A 20505-nucleotide genomic window follows, 5' to 3' on the forward strand; every position below is an offset into this window, starting at 1 on the left:
CATAAATTACTACAAGTGAAGGTGGAATGACAGATTTAATGGATTACCTGACCAAGTTATTTATTCAGATGCCAAAAAGCAACTTCCCTTTATTTTTTTTCTGGATGTCCCTAGGGCATATGGAATGTCCCTGGCCAGGGATCGCATCTGAGCCAGAGCTGCAGCAAATGCTGGATCCCCAGCACACTGAGCCAGGCCAGGGATTGAACTGGCGGCTCCACAGAGACAAGTCAGATCATTAACCCACTCTAGCACAGTGGGAACTCCAAGAAGCAACTTCTTTACCATAAAAGTTTCTACATTTTATTTTCCTTACACTAGAGAGGTGTCTCAGGTGTGTTTACTTGTATTACTAATTCACCAAAACTTCATTAAATTCTGCAAAAAAAAAAAAATGTATAAAGCATATGTGGAACTACAGCTGCGAATGTAAAAAATGAAGAACCCTTATTTTGTTCTTGAAAATTTTATTTCAGGTTAAACAAAAAAAAAATCTAAATGTTATTTATGTCATCCAGGGACAGGTGGGAGAGTATGAACATCCTTTCTAGCTGTTAGCTGGCAAACTCCAAATGAGAGATCGAGGTTTAAGATGCTTATTAGTCCAGATTATATTTACTCCCAAAGAGATAATGAAAATAAGTCAAAAAGATGAGAAACAGATTTACATGAAGTCCCATCAGAAAGGCTGAGAAAGTGATGTCTAATGCTTTGGGAAATTCTGCTTCCACCTAATACTCAGAAGAACAAATTCTCAAAGGTCAGGAGCAGGTGGTTTATACTCTCAGTGTTAGAAACCATGATATGCACTTTTATCAGTTTCATATGATTATTAGAATTCAAGATGTTATTTAAGATGTAGGCCCAAACAGTTAGTCATTGCCAAAAAAAAATGGAAAATGTACATTTCTTTAGAGGAAACAAAAATGTGACCATTTGCATCTTGTCTTAATTTACAATTATTAAGTCCAATTTTAATGTTCATAACAACAAAAAAGACACGGTAGCATTGTTATACACCTGAAAAAGATTCCAGATGGAATGTCCTTATTCACAGCAGAAACCAAGAAGTCCTAATTCAATCTACAGATTTTATTTCTGATCATGTAATAAACTTTCACTTATTTCTTTGAGTCTGCTTTCTGTTAACAACATACATCTTGTCAGATGTTACATCACTGATTTCCAAGCTCTCCTTCCATTGTATGAAATTTCCCCTTTAACTAAGATGTACCTAGAGATACCAAGACAACTCAGATAGCTGTAATGGCCTTCAGTAATTCTGTCTTACTACTTAGTTGACTTATTCCAGTGAAGGCTAGTGTCAAGTTTATCCAATAGTCTTTGATTTCAGAATTACTTATAATAGTAGAATATAGCATCACATACAGAAATCTTGATCAATAGTCTACGCACATCTCATAGCCAGTTATCTTTCTAAACAATTTACAAATGTAAAATATGCAATATTATTTAAAATAAATATACAATATATAGTTTCTACATTCTCAGACAGGCTTAAAAATGAGGTAATAAAAACTTAACTGATTAAACCTTTTACCATTCTGGAAATGGCTTAGGGAAAGAGTGAAATTTTTTTTTTCTTAGTCTTTTCATATTTTCTTGAAATGCTTCTGAGTAGCTTCTTTTCTATTCTGAAACATTATGTAAAAAATCCTTAAGCTTTGTTGGATAGTCTGTCATCACCCCGGTTGCTCCCAAATCAAAAGCTCTTTTGTATTCCTGCTCTTCATTTAATACCCAAATATACACCTGAAAATTAGAAACACAAGAAGAAATGTTAAAATAGAAAATCTTTTTTTTTCTTTTCTTTCTTCTTCTTTCTTTCTTTATTTATTTAGCCATGCTTGCGACGTGCGGAATGTCAATACTGTTAACTGTAAGGTAGAGTTTGAGGTCTTTGAATGAGAACTAGCAAGGCAGCGGCAGAGTTGGGACACCAAATTAGATCAGGTAAAAGTTCCTACCTCTTAAACGTGTGTTAAACAGGTAAACTACATTGTTTCTAAAACACATCATCCTAGGGCTAGGGACTTCCCATAATTGCCCAGTGGTAACGAACCGGGCAGGTATCCATGAGGATGTGGATTCAATCCCTGGCCTTGATCAGTGAGCTAAGGATCCAGAGTTGCCGTGAGCTGTGGTGTAGATCGCAGATGTGGCTCCGATCCTGTGTTGCTGTGGCTGTGGTGTAGGCCTGCAGCTATAGCTCTGATTCGACCCCTAGCCTGAGGACTTGAATATGATGCGGGCTCAGCAAGACAAAAAAAATAAAATGCATCATTCCAAAAACTTACCTGAATGCCTCGGGCAGTGAGATGGTCAAACAAAGCTTTCCTCATTAATAAACTAAAAAAGAGACCATAATAGAAAAGAATATTATAAAAGAATACATATGTATTTTCATTTACTATATATTTCTCTCTCTCTCTCTTTTTGGCCTTGCTCATGGTATGCAGAAGATCCTGGGCCAGGGATCAAACTTGCACATATCAGTGACAATGCCAGATGCTTAACCCACTGAACCTCAAGGAAACTCCTCATTTAGTCAATTTAGAGTTTATAATTCCTAATTGAATTTAATCCCAATGTCCAGGCAATTTCAGCAACAGCCTCAAGTAATAACAGCTGCTGTGGATGCATTTATATCTTAGCTGCTGGATCTCTTTTCTACTCCTTGTTGCCATTAGATCCCCAGGAGACCCATTCTTAATTGAAGCAGCTCCATGGGGAAGAGGCTTCCTCACTTTCCCTGCTGGCAACATAATGAGAGTGAGAAAGAATTTAGAAGTCTGTGAGCCTAACTTTCCAAATTAAAATAAGGAAGTGGAATTTCTGTCATGGCTCAGTGGAAACAAATCCGACTAGGAACCATGAGGTTGCCAGTTCGATTCCTGGCCTCACTCAGCAGGTTAAGAATCCGGCGTTGCCATGAGCTGTGGTGTAGGTCGCAAATACAGCTTGGATCTGGTGTTGCCATGGCTGTGGTGTAGGCTGGCAGCTAGAGCTCCGATTAGACCCCTAGCCTGGGAACCTCACTATGCCTCAGGTGCGGCCCTTAAAAATAAATAAATAAAAATAAGGACGTGAACTTGGGTCAAATTCTATATCACAGTCTATTTACAAACTGAAGTAGCCTTTTTGTGAGCTATCTTAGAAACCTAATGTCTATCGATTACATTATCCTTTATATAGGGAAAAAAGTGGGGGTTTTTTGGTTCCAAATAGCTAACTTAAAAGTAAATGTTTAGGAGTTCCCGTTGTGGCTCAGTGGTTAACGAATCCAACTAGGAACCATGAGGTTTCGGGTTCGATCCCTGGCTTTGCTCAGTGGGTTAAGGATCCGGCGTTGCCGTGAGCTGTGGTGTAGGTCACAGACTTGGCTCAGATCCCGAGTTGCTGTGGCTGTGGTGTAGGCCGGTGGCTACAGCTCTGATTAGATCCCTAGCCTGGGAACCTCCATATGCCTTGGGAGTGGCCCTAGAAAAGGCAAAAAGACAAAAAAGAAAAAGAAAAAAAAAGTAAATGTTTGTTTAATTATTCATTTATTTCATTTATTTCTTTTTTTGGTCTTTTTATAGCCGCACCCGTGGCACATGGAGGTTCCCAGGCTAGGGGTTGAATTGAAGCTGTCGCCACTGGCCTACACACCACACGAAACCACAGTCTTACTCACGCCCGCCCTAAAAAGACACACACACACAAAAACCCTCCTTAGGAGTTCCTATTATGGCTCAGCGAATTAAGAGTCCAACTAGTATCCATGAGGATGTGGATTTGATCCTTGGCCTCTCTCAGTGGGTTAAGGATCCAGCGTTGCCGTGAGCTGTGGTGTAGGCTGCAGACGAGGCTCGGATCTGGCGTTGCTGTGGCTCTGGGGTAGGCCAGCAGCTGTAGCTCCAATTAGACCCCTAGCCTGGGAACTTCCATATGCGCCGGGTGCAGCCCTAAAAAGATAAAAAAAATGGGGGTTCCGGTCATGGCTCACCAGACATGAATCTGACTGGTATCTATGAGGATGCAGGTTCAATCCCTGGCCTCATTCAGTGGCTTAAGGATCTGGTGTTGCCGTGAGCTGTGGTGTAGGTCACAGATGCATTTCTTTAAAGCAGCTGCCCACCCTATAGGTGAGACTTCCTTTCTGCTAAGTTTCAGTGCAGAATTTTCCGAAAAATGCGCCATTAGTAAATATACGCTCTTACCTATATGGCATTGCTACACACACTTCTTTTCATCGTTTTTGACTGCAGGCTGGTGAAACAGTGAATAAACAGAGGGGATGGATATGTATCCCAGCTCTACCTCTAACTGGCTAGATAATCCCAAGTGAACCATTTAACTTTGGGTAAATTTTCTCCTGAATTTGATGGGATCATCTCTCAATTCCTCCTCAAGTTTGGCGATTAGTAATTAAGCTACTTTTAGATGATTCATACACATCCATTTGTATAGTAGGTGTTCAAATTACATGCACAAAGCCTGCTCTAACTTATAAGCATGGCATTTAATAGATACAGTTAAAACAATAACATGTATATCAAGAAACTAAAATTCTCACATGTCAGAAAGCCAGATGAGAAACTTTTGACTTCTGGACATCGTGTGTGGTTCTTTCAGCCTGAGATGAAATAAAATGTAGGTCATAAATTAGAAACACAGGAATATGTCAGTGTGATAAAATAAAACAAGTTCAAAAAACAAAAAACAAACAAACAAACAAAAAAACCCCAGCATCTTCCTTGCACTTAATATGTGCTTAAAAGTATTTGGAAAATATTTGGAGAGCAAATCCCATTTGGGTTCTCTATTTTCATTGATTTCAAGCTAACTTTCTGCTACCACTATTCAAAGGTTAAAATTTAAAAGTCATCTTTCCAGAGTTCCCATCGTGGCTCAGTGGTTAACAAAACCAACTAGGAACCATGAGGTTGTGGGTTCGATCCCCGGCCTTGCTCAGTGGGTTAGGGATCCGGTGTTGCCGTTAGCTGTGGTGTGGGTCACAGATGAGGCTCAGATCCCAATTAGACCCCTAGCCTGGGAACCTCCATATGCTGCAGGAGCAGCTCAAGAAAAGGCGAAAAAACAAAATAAATAAATAAGTAAAAGTTATCTTTCCAAATATCCTGAGTGCCCAGAACTCCTGTGTCTCTTCTTTTTTTTTTTCTGGTGAAGCCTCTTTAGTGGTTGTAATCTTTGTAATTTTTTTGTGTGCTGTAATTTTTTTTTTTGGTCTTTTTTATCCTTTTTAGGGCCACAGCCTCAGCCCCAGGCCAGGGGTCCAGTCGGAGCTGTTGCTGCCAGCCTATACCACAGCCACAGCAACGCCAGATCTGAGCTGCATCTGCAACCTACACCACAGCTCCTGACAACACCAGATCCTTAACCCACTGAGCGAGGCCAGGGATCGAACCTGTAGCCTCATGGTTCCTAGTCTGATTCGTTTCCACTGCACCACGATGAGAACTCCTGTCTGCTGTAATTTTGTATGTAATAGATTTATACACACAACCAAACTTTACTATGGATTAAAAGATATTTGGAGTAAAAGTGAGACTTAAAAATATATATAAAAGCATGTTTTTTTCCCTTTCACTTTCAATATTTGAAAGCATAGACATTGTCCTTTTAAAATATCTTTCCTACTGAAAGAGTACACTTGACTTTTAGACCTATGCTGGGTTCCTTCTTCAACCTCTTTGATGCTAGAAGCAGCACCTGTGTCCTTAACTTTGGGTTGTGCCCAGAGGCATCTCTAATTAGTCTCTTTACTCTGAAGATCCCTCAGCTGCTTGCTTGCTTGCTTGCTTTTCTTTTGCTCTTTTAGGGCTGCACCTGCGGCAATATGGAAGTTTCCAGGCTAGGAGTGAAATGGAAGCTGCAGCTGACGGCCTATGCCACAGCCACAGCAATGCCGTATCCCAGCCTTGTCTGCGACCTACACCACACACAGCTCGTGTCAACTCAGGATCCTTAAGCCACCGAGTGAGGCCAGGGATCGAATCAGCATCTTCATGGATACTAGCTGGATTTGTTTCTGCTGCGCCAAATGGGAACTCCTCCTCAGCTTCTTTCTAAGTTGAAAGTTCTAAGTCCATTTCCTTCTATCTCTTTCTTTCTTTTTCTTTTTTTCTTTTTTGGCTGACCCTCGGCATATGTCGTTCCCAGGCCAAGGATCAGATCCGAGCTATACTTGTGACCTAAGCCGCAGCTGCGACAATGCCAGATCCTTAACTCACTGTGCTGGGCTGAGGACTGAACCTGCATCCCAGCGCTCCCAAGACACCGCTGATTCCACTGTGCCACAGTGGGAATTTCCTGTTTCCTTTCTAACTCCTTCTATCTGCACTCTTAGGATAACTCTGAATCTCCACATTTAAATTTATTTTTTTCTCTTTTTCTCTGAATTCATATTTTGTTTGAAGCTCTCTAAATAAACTCCTTTATTCCTTAACTCTAGCCCAAGTAGAAAGTCCTGAGTGCAATTCCAGGACGCTCAAGAATTTAATAACTCAAAATACTAATTACCTCATTAAACAAATTATGTTGTCTAGGACGTACTCACTATCTTTCATTAAAAAAAATTATAACAAACATAATATTTTACCAATGTCTTAATCCCTAATCACTCATTTAACAAAAAAAACTAATTCTATGAAGTTAGTTCATGTCTGTATTTTAATAATATTTGCTTCTAAAGGAACACATGGAAATGATTTAGAGAGTACAATAGTCCATTCTAGACCAGAAGAAAGCTGGAGCTCCCGCTGTGGCACAACGGGATTGGCAGTATCTTGGGAGCACTGGGACGTGGGTTCAACCCTAGCCCAGCACAGTGGGTTACGGATCCAGCATTACCACAGCTGCAGCTTAGTTTCTGGCTGTGACTCTGATTTGTTCCCTGGCCGAGGGACTACCCCCCGCCCCCCCCAAAAATAGACCAGAAGAAACCTAAGTACTTTAGGAATAACTGGTTAGGAATTATTTTATTTATTTTTTATTTTTATTTTTTGGCTTTTTTTTAAGACTGCACCCACAGCATATGGAGGTTCCCAGGCTAGGGGTCTAATTGGAGCTACAACTGCCAGCCTACGCCTCAGCCACAGCAGAGTGGGATCCGAGCCGCATCTGTGACCTACACTACAGCTCACGGCAACACCAGATCCTTAACCCACTGAGCAAGGCCAGGGATCAAACCCGAAACCTCATGGTTCCTATCGGATTTGTTTCCATTGAGCCATGATGGGAACTCCCAGGAATTATTTTAATTTAGCAAATGAAAATGGTTTATTTGTAGACAAGTGATTTCTGTTTTGTTTGAGAAACAGCTACAAAAAAAGCTAATGAATATAACTGGAAATAGATAAATATAATTATCACTCAACTGGAACTCAGACTCAAACTGGAAGATGAACATGAAACACAGATGCTAAGTACAAGGGTACTGACCAAATTGTTTTTCTTAGTGATATTTTCTCATGACTGCTGTACAAAAGTTCAGCCTGATTTTTTTAAAGTTCATTAGGAATAAAAAAATTCTCATGCAGGTGAAATCACATTTAAATGACACCCCCAGAAGTTCCCAATTCTTTCAACATGACTCAGTTATTATTAGAATTTTATAGCTAGGAATGACATTCTCAGGGTGCAGGATTGTGAGATGAAGCTCTTTCTTTAATAATGACAAAGAGGAGTTCCCGTTGTGGCACAGCAGAAACGAATCCGACTAGTAACCATGAGGTTGCAGGTTCAATCCCTGGCCTCGATCAGTGGGTTAAGGATCCGGCATTGCCGTGAGCTGTGGTGTAGGTCACAGACTCGGCTCGGATCTGGTGTTGCAGTGACTGTGGTGTAGGCCGGAGGCTACAGTTCTGATTTGACCCTTAGCCTGAGAACCTCCATGTGCCACAGGTGCAGCCCTAAAAAGCAAAACAAGAAAATAATAGTAATAATGATAAAGATAATATAACAGTAATTAATTGAGTACTTACTATTTTCCAGGCAATGCTAAGTGTTTTATATATTTTTATCTTTGTAGTGGATTGATGTGTGAAAAGCAAGGCTTTATACCCAGTATAGAAATTACACAAATTTGGAAGTATCTCATACAAACTAACTCTATCCTTTTCTTTCTCCTGTCTCCAGAGGGTTTGGGGTTGTGGTGGTGGTAGTGGTAGTTTTTCTTCCTATTAATCCTAGGGATGAATTTGGAGTTTAATGGAATTTCAGCTGGGTATTATTGCCAATGAAATAGAAAAGTAAGAGAAGTTGGAGGGCAATTGCTATTAGACGTTAGAATAAAAGAATTATTAACTTCCAATAATTAAGCTCAATTCTTTTTATCTGACTTCTGAGTACACAGGTGGCTCAGAAGTCCTTACGTGAAATGGGTACAGATTGAAAAACCTTTATTGGAGGAGTTCCCATCCTGGCTCAGCGGAAGTGAATCTGATTAGATTCCATGAAGACACAAGTTTGATCCCTGGCCTTGCTTAGTGGGTTAAGGATCGGTGTTGTAGTGAGCTGTGGTGCAGACGAGAACTGGATCTGGCATTGCTGCAGCTGTGGTGTAGGCCAGTGGCTGCAGCTCCAATTTGACCACCAGCCTGGGAACTTTCATAAGCCTCAGGTGCAGTCCTAAAAAGACACACACAGAAAAACTTTACTGTTCATTTTAGAGAATGTATCTTAACTATATCAAAAGGTCAGCTTATCAAACATGGAAAGAACTACAGCAATCTATTCTTTATCATTGGTATTGATATTAATGAGTCTTCATCTTAGTTCTCCTATAATTGATAACTGATGAAAACAGAGCAACCACTTACTTCAGTATGATAGAAGGCATCGGGATTTCAAAAAACTGTTCTCGGATGGGCACAAAGGGCAAGAGGCCAGTGAAGAACAGGCCGAGAATGAGCAGAACACGTTGTAAACTGAAGAGTATAGGAATATCTGAATTCTAAAAGACACAAACAAGAGTATACATCACTTTTTAACTGCTCAAATAAAGAGGACCATGTCATAACCTTCAACATCCCCCAAGATTTGACATCTGCTAAAAGAACTCCCTGGAGTTTCCATTGTGGCTCAGCGGGTTAAGAATCTGACTAGTACCTATGAGGATGAGAGTTTGATCCCTGGCCTTGCTCAGTGGGTTAAGGATCTGGCGTTGCCATGAGCTGTGGTGTAGGCCACAGATGCAGATCTCTGATGCAACCCCTAGCCTGGTGTAGGCCTGCAGCTGCATCTCTGAATCAAGGGAAAAATTCTGTGATTCTGGGCCCAAAATTAAATATTTAAATTTTGTACTTTGAAATAATTATAGATTCACAGGAAGTTGTAAAAATATAGTAGAGTTACATACATCCTTAACCTACTTGTCCCAAATGGTGACATCTGATGTAACCAGATGTATCAAAAGCAGGAAATGAAAATTAGCTTTTATTTATTTATTTATTTTGCTTTTTAGGGCTGCACTCGTGGCATATGGAGGTTCCCAGGCTAGGGGTCAAATAGGAGCTACAGCTGCTGGCCTACACCACAGCCACAGCAACCCAGGATCTAAGCCTCGTCTGCGATCTACACCACAGCTCAAGGCAATGCTGGATCCTTAACCCACTGAACGAGGCCAGGGATCGAACCTGCAACCTCATGGTTCCTAGTTGGATTCGCTTCTGCTGCGCCACGAAGGGACCTCCTGATACTTGTATATTATTGTTAATTAGACTGCAACCCTTATTCAGTTTTCACTTTTTTGCCGGGGGTGGCGGGGTGTGTACCTACAGCATTGGAAGTTCCTAGGCCTGGGATTGAACCTGCACCACAGCAGAGATCTGAGCCTTAGCAGTTACAACACCAGATCCTTAACCTGCTGAGTCACCACTTTAAAACCTATGTTCATTTGTAAATGTGTACAGTTCAATGTAATTTAAACCTATGTATAGATTCGTGTACCAGTACCACAGTCAAAATATAGAACTGTTCAGCACCACACAGGAACTTTCTCCTACCACCTCTTTGTGTTTGCACCCAAACCCAGTCCCTGTCCCCTGGAAGCCTCTCATCTGCTCTTTATGTCTATTGTTTTGAGAATGTTATCTAAATGGAATGATATAACCATGTGAGATTTATTTTTTTCACTAAGCAAAGTGTCTTGGAGGACCATCCAGGTTGCTGCAATTATCAATAATTCATTCTCTTTTACTGAAGAGTATTACATTGCATGGATGTGTCAGTTCAGCCACATACCCACTGAAGGGCATCTGGCTCATTTTCAGTATTTTGGTACTATGAATAAAGCTGCTATAAATATAACAGAGTTGTTGGAGTTCCTGCTGTGACACAACAGGATTGGTGGCATCTTGGGAGCGCTGGGACACAGGTTCGACCCCCAGCCGGCACAGTGGGTTTAGGATCTGACACTGCTGCAGATGCAGCATAGGTCACAACTGCGCTCAGATCTGATCCCTGGCCCAGGAACTCCATATGTCAAGGGGCAGCCAAAAAAGAAAAAACAAAACAAAACAAAACAAACCATAGTAGATCTGCGTGCATAGTTTTCATTTTTTTTTTTTTTTGTCTTTTGTCTTTTTTGTTGTTGTTATTGTTGCTATTTCTTGGGCCGCTCCCGCGGCATATGGAGGTTCCCAGGCTAGGGGTTGAATCGGAGCTGTAGCCACCGCCTACGCCAGAGCCACAGCAACTCGGGATCCGAGCCGCGTCTGCAACCTACACCACAGCTCACGGCAACGCCGGATCATTAACCCACTGAGCAAGGCAGGACCGAACCCGCAACCTCATGGTTCCTAGTCGGATTCGTTAACCACTGCGCCACGACGGGAACTCCCTAGTTTTCATTTTTATGAGATAAATGCCCAAGAGTAAGACTGCTGGTTAATATGGTAAGTATATGTTTAGTTTTGTAAGAAACTACCCAACTAATTAAGAGAGTGGCTGTACTATTTCACATGCCCATAAGTGATGTATGTGAGATCCAATTTCTCTTCATCTTCTCTAGCATTTGCTATTATATACATATAAAATCTATATTGGTCTTTTTAGGGCCAAACCTGTGGCATAAGGAGGTTCCCAGGCTAGGGGTCCAATTGGAGCAATATCCGCTGGCCTATGCCACAGCCACAGCAATGCAGGATCCGAGGCGTATCTGCAACCCACACAACTCATGGCAACACCGGATCCTTGTTAACTTACTGGGGTCAGGGACTGAACCCATGTCCTCATGGATGCTAGTCGGGTTCGTTAACTGCTGAGCCACGACAGGAACTCCTATTATCACTATTTTTTAATTTGAAAAATATTTTTGAGCGATGTAAAAAGATCAGCTCGTCATGAAGCCTCCAATATATTATCTCCCTTTTGACGACATGTGAAAATACTATGAGACAATGATTAGTTATGGAAGTCATAGTCCTAAACTCTTGGGGATCTGCAGCCACCCAGCCCACTGATAATTCTGTTCTGTCCTTTTGTACACAGATACCTTGGGATCTCAGAGAGCCTGTTGCAAATAAACAAAACTTACTTGCCTTAACGAGAGCCTTATTAACTTTAATTGTACTTTTAATTGCAATGGTGCTGATCTTGGAGCTATGCTTTTGCCTTCTCTTCTAGGAAGGAAAGCCTTCCCCCTAAAAAATTCTTTGTATTTTAGAACTGCTACTTTTGTCATGATATGCCTTCTGCACTATCACCTGCATTCTGAAAGAGAATCTTCAATGCTTAAGATTTTTTAACACTTCGAATTTCAAATCCTCCTAGCTGACTTATAACTAAGTTTGCTTACAGAGGCTTAGTGTACCACTTCAAAATATGTCAAAATAATTTTTATAGGTATATTTTATTCAAGCAGAAAAGTTTCAGTGGGTGCATGACCTTACTTTTATATACTATCTGATAATCATGGTCCTGGCTTAATTCTTCTTCTTTCTTTTTTTTTTTTTTTTCGTCTTTTTTAGGGCCACACCCATGACATATGGAGGTTCCTAGACTAGAGGTCAAATTGAAGCTGTAGCCGCCGGCCTACACCACAGCCACAGCCACGCCAGATCCAAGCCACATCTGTGACCTACACCACAGCTCACGGCAACGCTGGATCTTTCACCCACTGATCGAGGCCAAGGATGGAACCTGTGTCCTCATGGATACTAGTCAGATTCATTTACACTGAGCCACAAAGGGAACTCCCTGGCTTAATTTTATTTGGGAGGCAGGGTAAAGAAAAACTTGAGCTATGGAGTTGAAGGCCTAAATAATTTCTTCAATTCAAAGTTACACAACAAATTTTGATTACCTAACAAAAAACAGACATTAAAAGAAAGAAAACATTTTGCTTTATACTATACATAATAAAACAAACAATACGTAAGAAAATTTACAAAATGCTGGCAAATATTAGCATGTGAAAATAATTCTGTGAGCCATTCCAATTTTACTGCATTTAAATCACAAGGTCTATTATCGCTATTAAATCCATTATCTATAAATTCATTTTCTCTGTTAGTAAACTTCTGGTTAGTTGTTTCCATCTAGTACCACCTGTCTTTGTATCAAGGCTACATCAAGGCTGTGAAATAAGAAAATGCTTAAAGATTATTACTGTAATTAGTTAACATTTATAGGTATATAACAACAACAAAGATAAATCATTCTGTATTACTTTTTTTTTTTTTTTCTGTATTACTTTTGAAGCTTACCTCTTTGTAGCACTTTTCTACAATTTCATAACTGGCATTACCCCACACTGTTATGTGTTCTCGTCTGTACTGCTTCACCAACTCTGAAACCTACATGTGAAAATTCAAAATTTTATGCATGTGCCTGTTTGTAAATCCACTTAACATGATTTTGGTTTTTCAAGCATGGATTACAATTGACTATCTGCCAGTGCATAGTATAAAATTCTAGAAGAACTGATACAGAAATTCAGATTAACTTATAAAGTATAAGAAATTACATTTTACTCATATGATTTATCTAATAGAATACAACTATTTAGATATATGGCTGAGTCACTTTGTTGTACAGCAGAAACTGGCACAACATTGTAAATCAACTACAATTTAATAAAAACTTTTTTAAATGTTAAAGAATACAATTATTTAGTAATTGCCATAAACTAAGTACAAATGAAACACGTTAAACTAGAAGTTAATTATATAAATGTCAGAATGATGGGGTTACCGGAGCTCACTTTTATCCATAACTGAGACATGACAAGTCAATTTGAAAATAGGCTTTCCTAAAGTACAGTGTTCTCTTCCACCAGGGCAGTGCTTAAAACAATGCTGAACCCTAGAGTATCACATTTCCTTGAACATTCCCAATTTACGCAGGCACCGACCCTAGCCTTAGTTTGCGAAATCAGATGCAACAGGCTCAGAGGAGGCAACGCCTTAAGTACCTTCTTAATCAGCAAATTGTTGTTGACTTTGATATCGATGTTAATGGGAGTGTTAGGAAAGGCCTCAAAAACTTCCTTCAGTAATGGAATTCGGTTGTCTTTTCCTTCGCATTGGCATGCTGAGAAAGCAAGATTTTTAAATGCATTTTTAAAAGATAACTTTCAGCTTTTTGATGATTACCAAAGGTATAGTATGTAGTCATAATAGGACATCTACAAAATGATGAAAAATATAAAGAAGAAAAGAAAAATTATCTGAAATCAACAACTTAAATATAACCATTGTAACCATTGGGTGTATTTTCTCTCCTTTTTTTTATGCATAATCTATTATAGAGTTATAATAAAGTTCTAAGCCCTTCAGATTTTAACCTGGTCTTTTCACATAAGCAAAAATAAACATTGCATGTTTATAAACTGTATGTATGATTACGATGAAAAATTTTTTCCATTAAACTTTTTGAGATTACTGATAGAATACAGAGATCTGTGCAGCCTTTACCCAGATTCCCCAAAACTAGTACAACATCATAACCATGACATTGACATTGATATAATCTACCCATCCTACTCCGTAACTGTTTTCCTTTTTTGGGCCGCCCCCTGCATATGGAGTTCCCAGGCCAGGAAATCCATATCGGAGCTACAGTTGCAACCGAAGGCACAGCTGCGGCAACACTGGATCCTTAACCCACTGTGCCAGGCTGAATGTCGAACCTGCACCTAGCGCTCCCAAGACACCACCAAATCACGTTGAGCCACAGCAGGAACTCCTGTAATTACTATTTTTAAATGTTTTAAAACACTCCACTGAGTAGCTAAGCAACAATTTAATTTCTTTTTTTTTTTTTTTTTTTGGTCTTTTTGCCATTTCTTGGGCCGCTCCCACGGCATATGTAGGTTCCCAGGCTAGGGGTCTAATGGGAGCTGTAGTCGCCGGCCTACACCACAGCCACGGCAACGCAGGATCGGAGCCGAGTCTGCAACCTACCCCACAGCTCATGGCAATGCCGGATCGTTAACCCACTGAGCAAGGGCAGGGATCGAACCCGCAACTTCATGGTTCCTAGTCGGATTCGTTAACTACTGTGCCACGACGGGAACTCCAACAATTTAATTTTTTTAATTTAACCCTTCCCCTTGAAGGGGAGCACAGTATGCCACTCCAAAATATGCCATTATGGCATAAGCATTATTTTGAAGTGAAGGCAATTGAGAAGAGCAGATACAAGAAAAGCTCTCTGCCCTTCCCCTATATGCCTAAAAACAAGACTTAAATTGTACAAAAATTAATCAACAACAAGCCTAAACCAAAGCCAAAGGACTCTATATAACAAACTAGTGACTAGGCTTTATCTTCCATTAATCCCCCATATATTTACCTTCCCACAATTTGTCACCCTAGGTCCTTTTCCTTTGTCTTGTCACTTCTCTGAAAATTTATTGGGGTTTTTTGGTTGGTGTTTGTTTTGTTTAAGATGCTATATAAACTCAAGTTCTAGCCACACTTCTGAGGTTTTTGTCCCTGAGTTTGTTTCTCTCATGAGACACACATATTAATAAACTTCTTTTTCTCTTGTTAATCTCCTTTTTGTTACAGAGCCCAGCTGAGAATCTAAAAGGATAGAAGAAAAAAATATTTTCCCTACCCTAGACTTACTAGAGAATACTGATATTGTTTCTAAAGTTTTGCTCTATCATCACTGAATTTTACAGAGATTGAGAATAGTAGGTTCGGACAAGGGAAATACATGCTAATTCAGTAATGTGTTGAATTATATCAATGCAGTTATTCAAAAAATGATCATAAAAATCAGAAAGATTTTATTATTCTTTTTATATCTAATTTTTTTTTTTTTTAATTTTTTTTTTTTTTTTCCCTAGTTCCTTTTACTTCTAATCATTTATATATCACTATTATAAAATTTCCCCTTCCATCTGAAACTTTAATTCCACTAATCAGTGAATAACAAAATGGTGAAAGGGGAGTTCCGGTTGTGGCTCAGCAGTTATGAAGCCGACTAGTAACCATGAAGATGCAGGTTAGATCCCCGGCCCCTACTAATGGGTTAAGGATCTAGCGTTGCCGTGAGTTGTGAGTGTCGGTCGCTGTGGAGGCTCAGATCCCAAGTGGCTGTGGCAGACTTCCATATGCTGCATGTGTGGCCCTAAAAAGCAAAAAAAAAAAAAAAAGGGTGAAAAATCTTTATTCATCCTATTGTATGGCAAATAAAAAAAAGAAACAGGAGTCCGCGTGGCGCAGTTAACAATCGACTAGAACATGAGTTGCAGTTCGTCCTGCCTTGCTCAGTGTTAACGATCGGCGTTGCGTGAGTGTGGTAGGTTGCAGACGGCTCGATCCGTGTTGCTGGCTCTGCGTAGGGTGGCTACAGTTCGATTCACCTAGCTGGAACTCATATGTCGGAGCGACAAGAATAGCAACAAAAAAAAAGACAAAAGACAAAAAAAACAAAAACAAAAAAAAAAAAAAACAAAGAAACATATCAAAAAGACTAAATTCATGTCAGAAAAATTTTAATAAAGGCTCATATGAAAAGGAGCATGTGAGGAGTTCCCGTTGTAGCACAGCAGAAACAAATCCAAATAGTAACCATAAGGTTGCTGGTTCAATCCCTGGCCATGATCAGTGGGTTCAGGATCCGGCATGCTGTGAGCTGTGGTGGGGAGATCGCAGACTTGGCTCGGATCCCACATTGCTCTGTCTGTGGCTGTGGCCAGCAGCTATAGCTCCCATTGGACCCCTAGCCTGGGAACTTCCATATGCCTCGGGGCCAGCTCTAAAAGAAAAAAAAAAAAGAAAAAAGAAAAAGAAAAGCAGCATGTAACTAGGAAAAGAAAAACAAAATATCTGTTACTGTTGCATCTGTTCTATATTCTACTCTTATTGCTTTTTTACTATTCTTTGTAATTCAGACAGGGCGCCTAGTCATTTTGATGGGAACTTCAATCATTTGGCTTTGCCTCCCTGGACATAGAGCAAATACATGACCTTTTAAGTATAACAACATGGGGGAGTTCCTGTCATGACTCAGCAGAAACAAATCTGAGTAGCATCCATGAGGACACAGGTTCAATCCCTGGCCTCGCTCAATGTGTTAAGGATCAGGTGAGCTGTGGTGTATGTCGCAGATGCGGCTTGGATCCAGCAGCTACAGCTCTGATTCGACCTCTAGCCTGGGAATCTCCATATGTTGCGGGTGTGGCCCTAAAGAGATTTAAAAAAATAAAAAATAAGGATAACAACATGGACAACAGGAGAGGTCTCCTAAAATCATCAACTGAATGCATCAATATACTTTTAATGTTATCAGAGGGCCATCTTTTATGTGAAGGAGTGCCTGACAACAAAGCTAACATGGATGAAAGTGGAACAGAGAAATGGAGATGACAGACCAATTATTGCTTGAGCAACTGAATCAGTTATGTTTGAAGGCATATAACTCTGGACATTTTAGGAGTTCCCATTGTGGCTCAGCAGAAACAAATTTAACTATCATCCCTGAGGTTGTGAGTTCAATCCCTGGCCTCGCTCAGTGGGTTAAGGATTCAGCACTGCTGTGAGCTGTGGTGTAAGTTGCAGACGAGGCTCAGAACTGATGTTGCTGTGGCTGTGGTGTAGGCCAGAAGCTGAAGCTCCATTTGGACCCCAAGCCTGGAAACTTCGATATGCCATGGGTGCGGCCCTAAAAAAAAGCAACTACCATGGACAACAGTTATTCACACCTAGGTAAGATGTATGCAAGAAACAACTTGGAAAAAGGTCAAATAGACAAAACTAACTCTGCAACAGCAGAATGACACATTACACAATAAGAATAACATTGCATCAAATAGTGGGGAAAAACAAGGAAATAAAAGTATTCCAAGAAAAAACTGTGCTAAAGTGATGTGAAGTTTCTTTGTTGTGGTGTTTTTTTGTTTTTTTTTTTTTTTTGGTTTTTTTTTTTGTCTGCACCCACGGCATAGGGACATTTCTAGGCCAGGGATCAATCACATGCCACAGCAGTGACCTGAGCCACTACAATGACAGGCCAGAGATTCTAAACTTGCTGAGGCACAAGGGAACTTCTGAACATATTTAAATAAGACGACTTGGAGTGGCTTAACAGGTTAAGGATCTGGCATTGTCACTGCTGTGGCTCAGGTCATTGTTGTGGCACAGGTTCAATACCTGGCCAGAGAACTTACACCTGCCATGGGTGTGGCAAAAAAAAAAAAAAAAAAAAAAAAAAAAGGCTCGGCCAGCCTAGAATGTAGAAAAAGAGTTGAAGAAGTTTGTCCCCAATATTGTTTCCGGCAGAGAGTAACCAGCTGGAAAATACAACCAAAAGGGAAAGAAGAAAATAACAGGAAAACAAGTATCCTAGGTATGGAGTAACCACAGGATGTGTTGTGACAGAACACATGAAGTGGCCATAGAGCATTAAAACTGAATTATTAGAGTCAACTATAGATTATCCAAATTATGTATTTTCCATGAAAAAAAGGCTGCTTTCAAGTATGCAGGATAGGAGTTCCCTTCGTGGCGCAGTGGTTAACAAATCCGACTAGGAACCATGAGGTTGCAGGTTCGATCCCTGGCCTCACTCAGCGGGTTGGGGATCCAGTGTTGCCGTGAGCTGTGGTGTAGGTCGCAGACGCGGCTCGGATCCCACGTTGCTGTGGCTCTGGTGTAGGCCGGTGGCTACAGCTCCGATTCGACCCCTGGCCTGAGAACCTCCATATGCCTCAGGAGCGGCCCTAGAAAAGACTAAAAGACAAAAAAAAAAAAAAAAAAAAAAAAAAAAAAAAAAGTATGCGGGATAGAAAAGGAAAGGAAAGAAAGGGAAAAGAAACCTCCAGTTGAGTTGTGAACCACAAAGAAAGCAAGAGGCCTGAAATTTGTATTACTCTGAGAGTCGATACCCCTCCTCCAGTATTTAAAGAAGAGAAAGCAAGAGTTCCAAGCAGAGGAATAAGATAGGAAAACACTGAACAACTTTCTGCCTAATCTAAGTTTTTACAGTACTATATATTGCCCTGTCTCAAATGCAACAAACTTCATATTTGAGGCACGTGTTTAAAGTTAATTATGATATGAGTTGAGTAAGATATGAAGGAAAGTTAATTATTGTCAATTTTTAAGCTTGAGAGTATGTGGCCCTGCTATCAGTATGGGAGTTGAAGAGATCCTTCAATAGAGAGACAGTACAGAGTAGCTGAACATTGGCCTGATAAGGAAAAGACCTAGTGTCAAGTCCTACCTCTGTCATTTGCTTGCTGTATGACTTTAATCTAGTTAATTTATATCTCTAGGAATCAGTTTACTTTCTGTAACAGGAGGAGACAAGATTTGATGGTCTCAAAGGTCTCTTCACATTCAAAATTTTTATGACTTTATGAGGGATGTATAAAACCAGAAAAAAATTTAAAACATTTTTTCTTGAAACATCTTTAGGAAGTTCCTGTTGTGGCACAATAGGAATGAACACGACTAGTATCCATGAGGATGTGGGTTCAATCCCTGGCCTTGCTCGGTAGGTCAGGCATCCAGTGTTGCTGTGAGCTGTGGGGTAGCTCACAGGCACGGCTCGGATCCCGAGTTGCAGTGGCTGTGGTGTAGGCCAGCAGTAGCTCTGATTCGACCCCCAGCCCTCCATATGTCGTGAGTGCAGCCCTAAAAAAAAAAAAACTTTAATTTTTGTGAGGCTCTGGCTTTGCTCTACAAAGGGAAAAACGGGAACTGTTTCACTTATGAAATCTTCTTAACTTTTACAAAACCGTAATTGACACCCATATTGCATAGCTTTGCAAGTATAGGCCTACTAATTACAAGAACGAAAAGGGCTTCCTCAAGCTTAATGATACTTACCTGGAAGGTTAACACACATTAGATTGAAACATCCCCTAAAAATAGCGAATTTAAACGGTTTTCTCATTTTTATTTGGCTTTCTAAAACTTCCCAGTCAAAGAGAAATTATACTGGCCAATTTTAAATTCAGCTCACAGAGCAGTTACAGTTCTTTTTGAAAATTAATATCAATAGATCCTTAACACTTAACCAAAGTTTCAACTATATGGAAGCCAATTACCAAGGACCATAACATGAGTACCTTATAGTTTTCCTACAAAAATCTTTGAAAACATGTGACCGAATCTTTGAAAACATGTGAGGGAGCTTATGACCTGTATCTTGATGTAATGTATCTTCCATCAACCTGATATGTTCTATTTTAACATAACTAACACATTGGGCCAATGAACATGTTTCTTTGTGAGAAATGTTCCTTCAAAAGAAAAAAAAAAAAAAAAAAACCACTGCTACACTAAAAGTGAAGGTGACTAAGAAATGGTTTATTTGAGTAACATAATTCTCTTTAATAATTTAAAATATGGAGCAGCTAAATGATGTTGAATTAAAAAATTATAGAATCAGTAAGGATCTGAATGGGGTCCCTTCAGTTTCTTTTAATTTATCTTTTTTATTTATAATGGGTGATTTACCACCTGTTGTAATATTTTAGAATTTGAAGCTGGAAGTGCAAAGTATCTGGGTTTCTTGTAATTAATATTCAGGCTTAAATGAACTGTATATAAATTTAAATAGAATGATCCAGTTAAATCTTTGGGCCTGGAGTTCCCGTCGTGGCGCAGTGGTTAACGAATCCGACTAGGAACCATGAGGTTGCGGGTTTGGTCCCTGCCCTTGCTCAGTGGGTTAACGATCCGGCGTTGCCGTGAGCTGTGGTGTAGGTTGCAGACGCGGCTCGGATCCCACGTTGCTGTGGCTCTGGCGTAGGCCGGTGGCTACAGCTCCGATTCAACCCCTAGCCTGGGAACCTCCATATGCCGCGGGAGCGGCCCAAGAAATAGCAACAACAAGAACAACAAAAAAGACAAAAGACAAAAAAAAAAAAAAAAAAAACTTTGGGCCTCATTATCTCAGGGTCAGATGACCATCAAGATTTCAGATTTGTAGGCCTGAGAAAACTGGCTTTGAGGGCAATTTTTTTTTGTTTTTGCTTTTTAGGGCCCCACAGAGGCATGTGGAGGTTCCCAGGCT

At 40.1% G+C, this 20505-nt stretch overlaps 1 protein-coding gene across 1 annotated transcript in view; it reads right to left on the reverse strand.

Annotated features, from left to right (window-relative positions):
• Positions 1-447: 447 nt before the first annotated feature.
• Positions 448-20505, reverse strand: part of LOC100739561 (glycerophosphodiester phosphodiesterase domain-containing protein 1) — a 45620-nt gene continuing 25562 nt past the window's right edge. The window contains exons 5-10 of the mRNA XM_021082208.1: positions 13442-13560; positions 12735-12824; positions 8847-8980; positions 4580-4639; positions 2319-2370; positions 448-1773 (exon numbers count right to left, since the gene is read on the reverse strand). Coding sequence (XP_020937867.1) covers positions 1651-1773; positions 2319-2370; positions 4580-4639; positions 8847-8980; positions 12735-12824; positions 13442-13560 — 578 coding nt within the window. The 3' untranslated portion in view covers positions 448-1650. The remainder of the gene's footprint in view (positions 1774-2318; positions 2371-4579; positions 4640-8846; positions 8981-12734; positions 12825-13441; positions 13561-20505) is intronic.

This window comes from Sus scrofa, unplaced genomic scaffold (genome assembly GCF_000003025.6).
Source record: "Sus scrofa isolate TJ Tabasco breed Duroc unplaced genomic scaffold, Sscrofa11.1 Contig565, whole genome shotgun sequence".
NCBI classification, from domain to species: Eukaryota; Metazoa; Chordata; class Mammalia; order Artiodactyla; family Suidae; genus Sus; species Sus scrofa.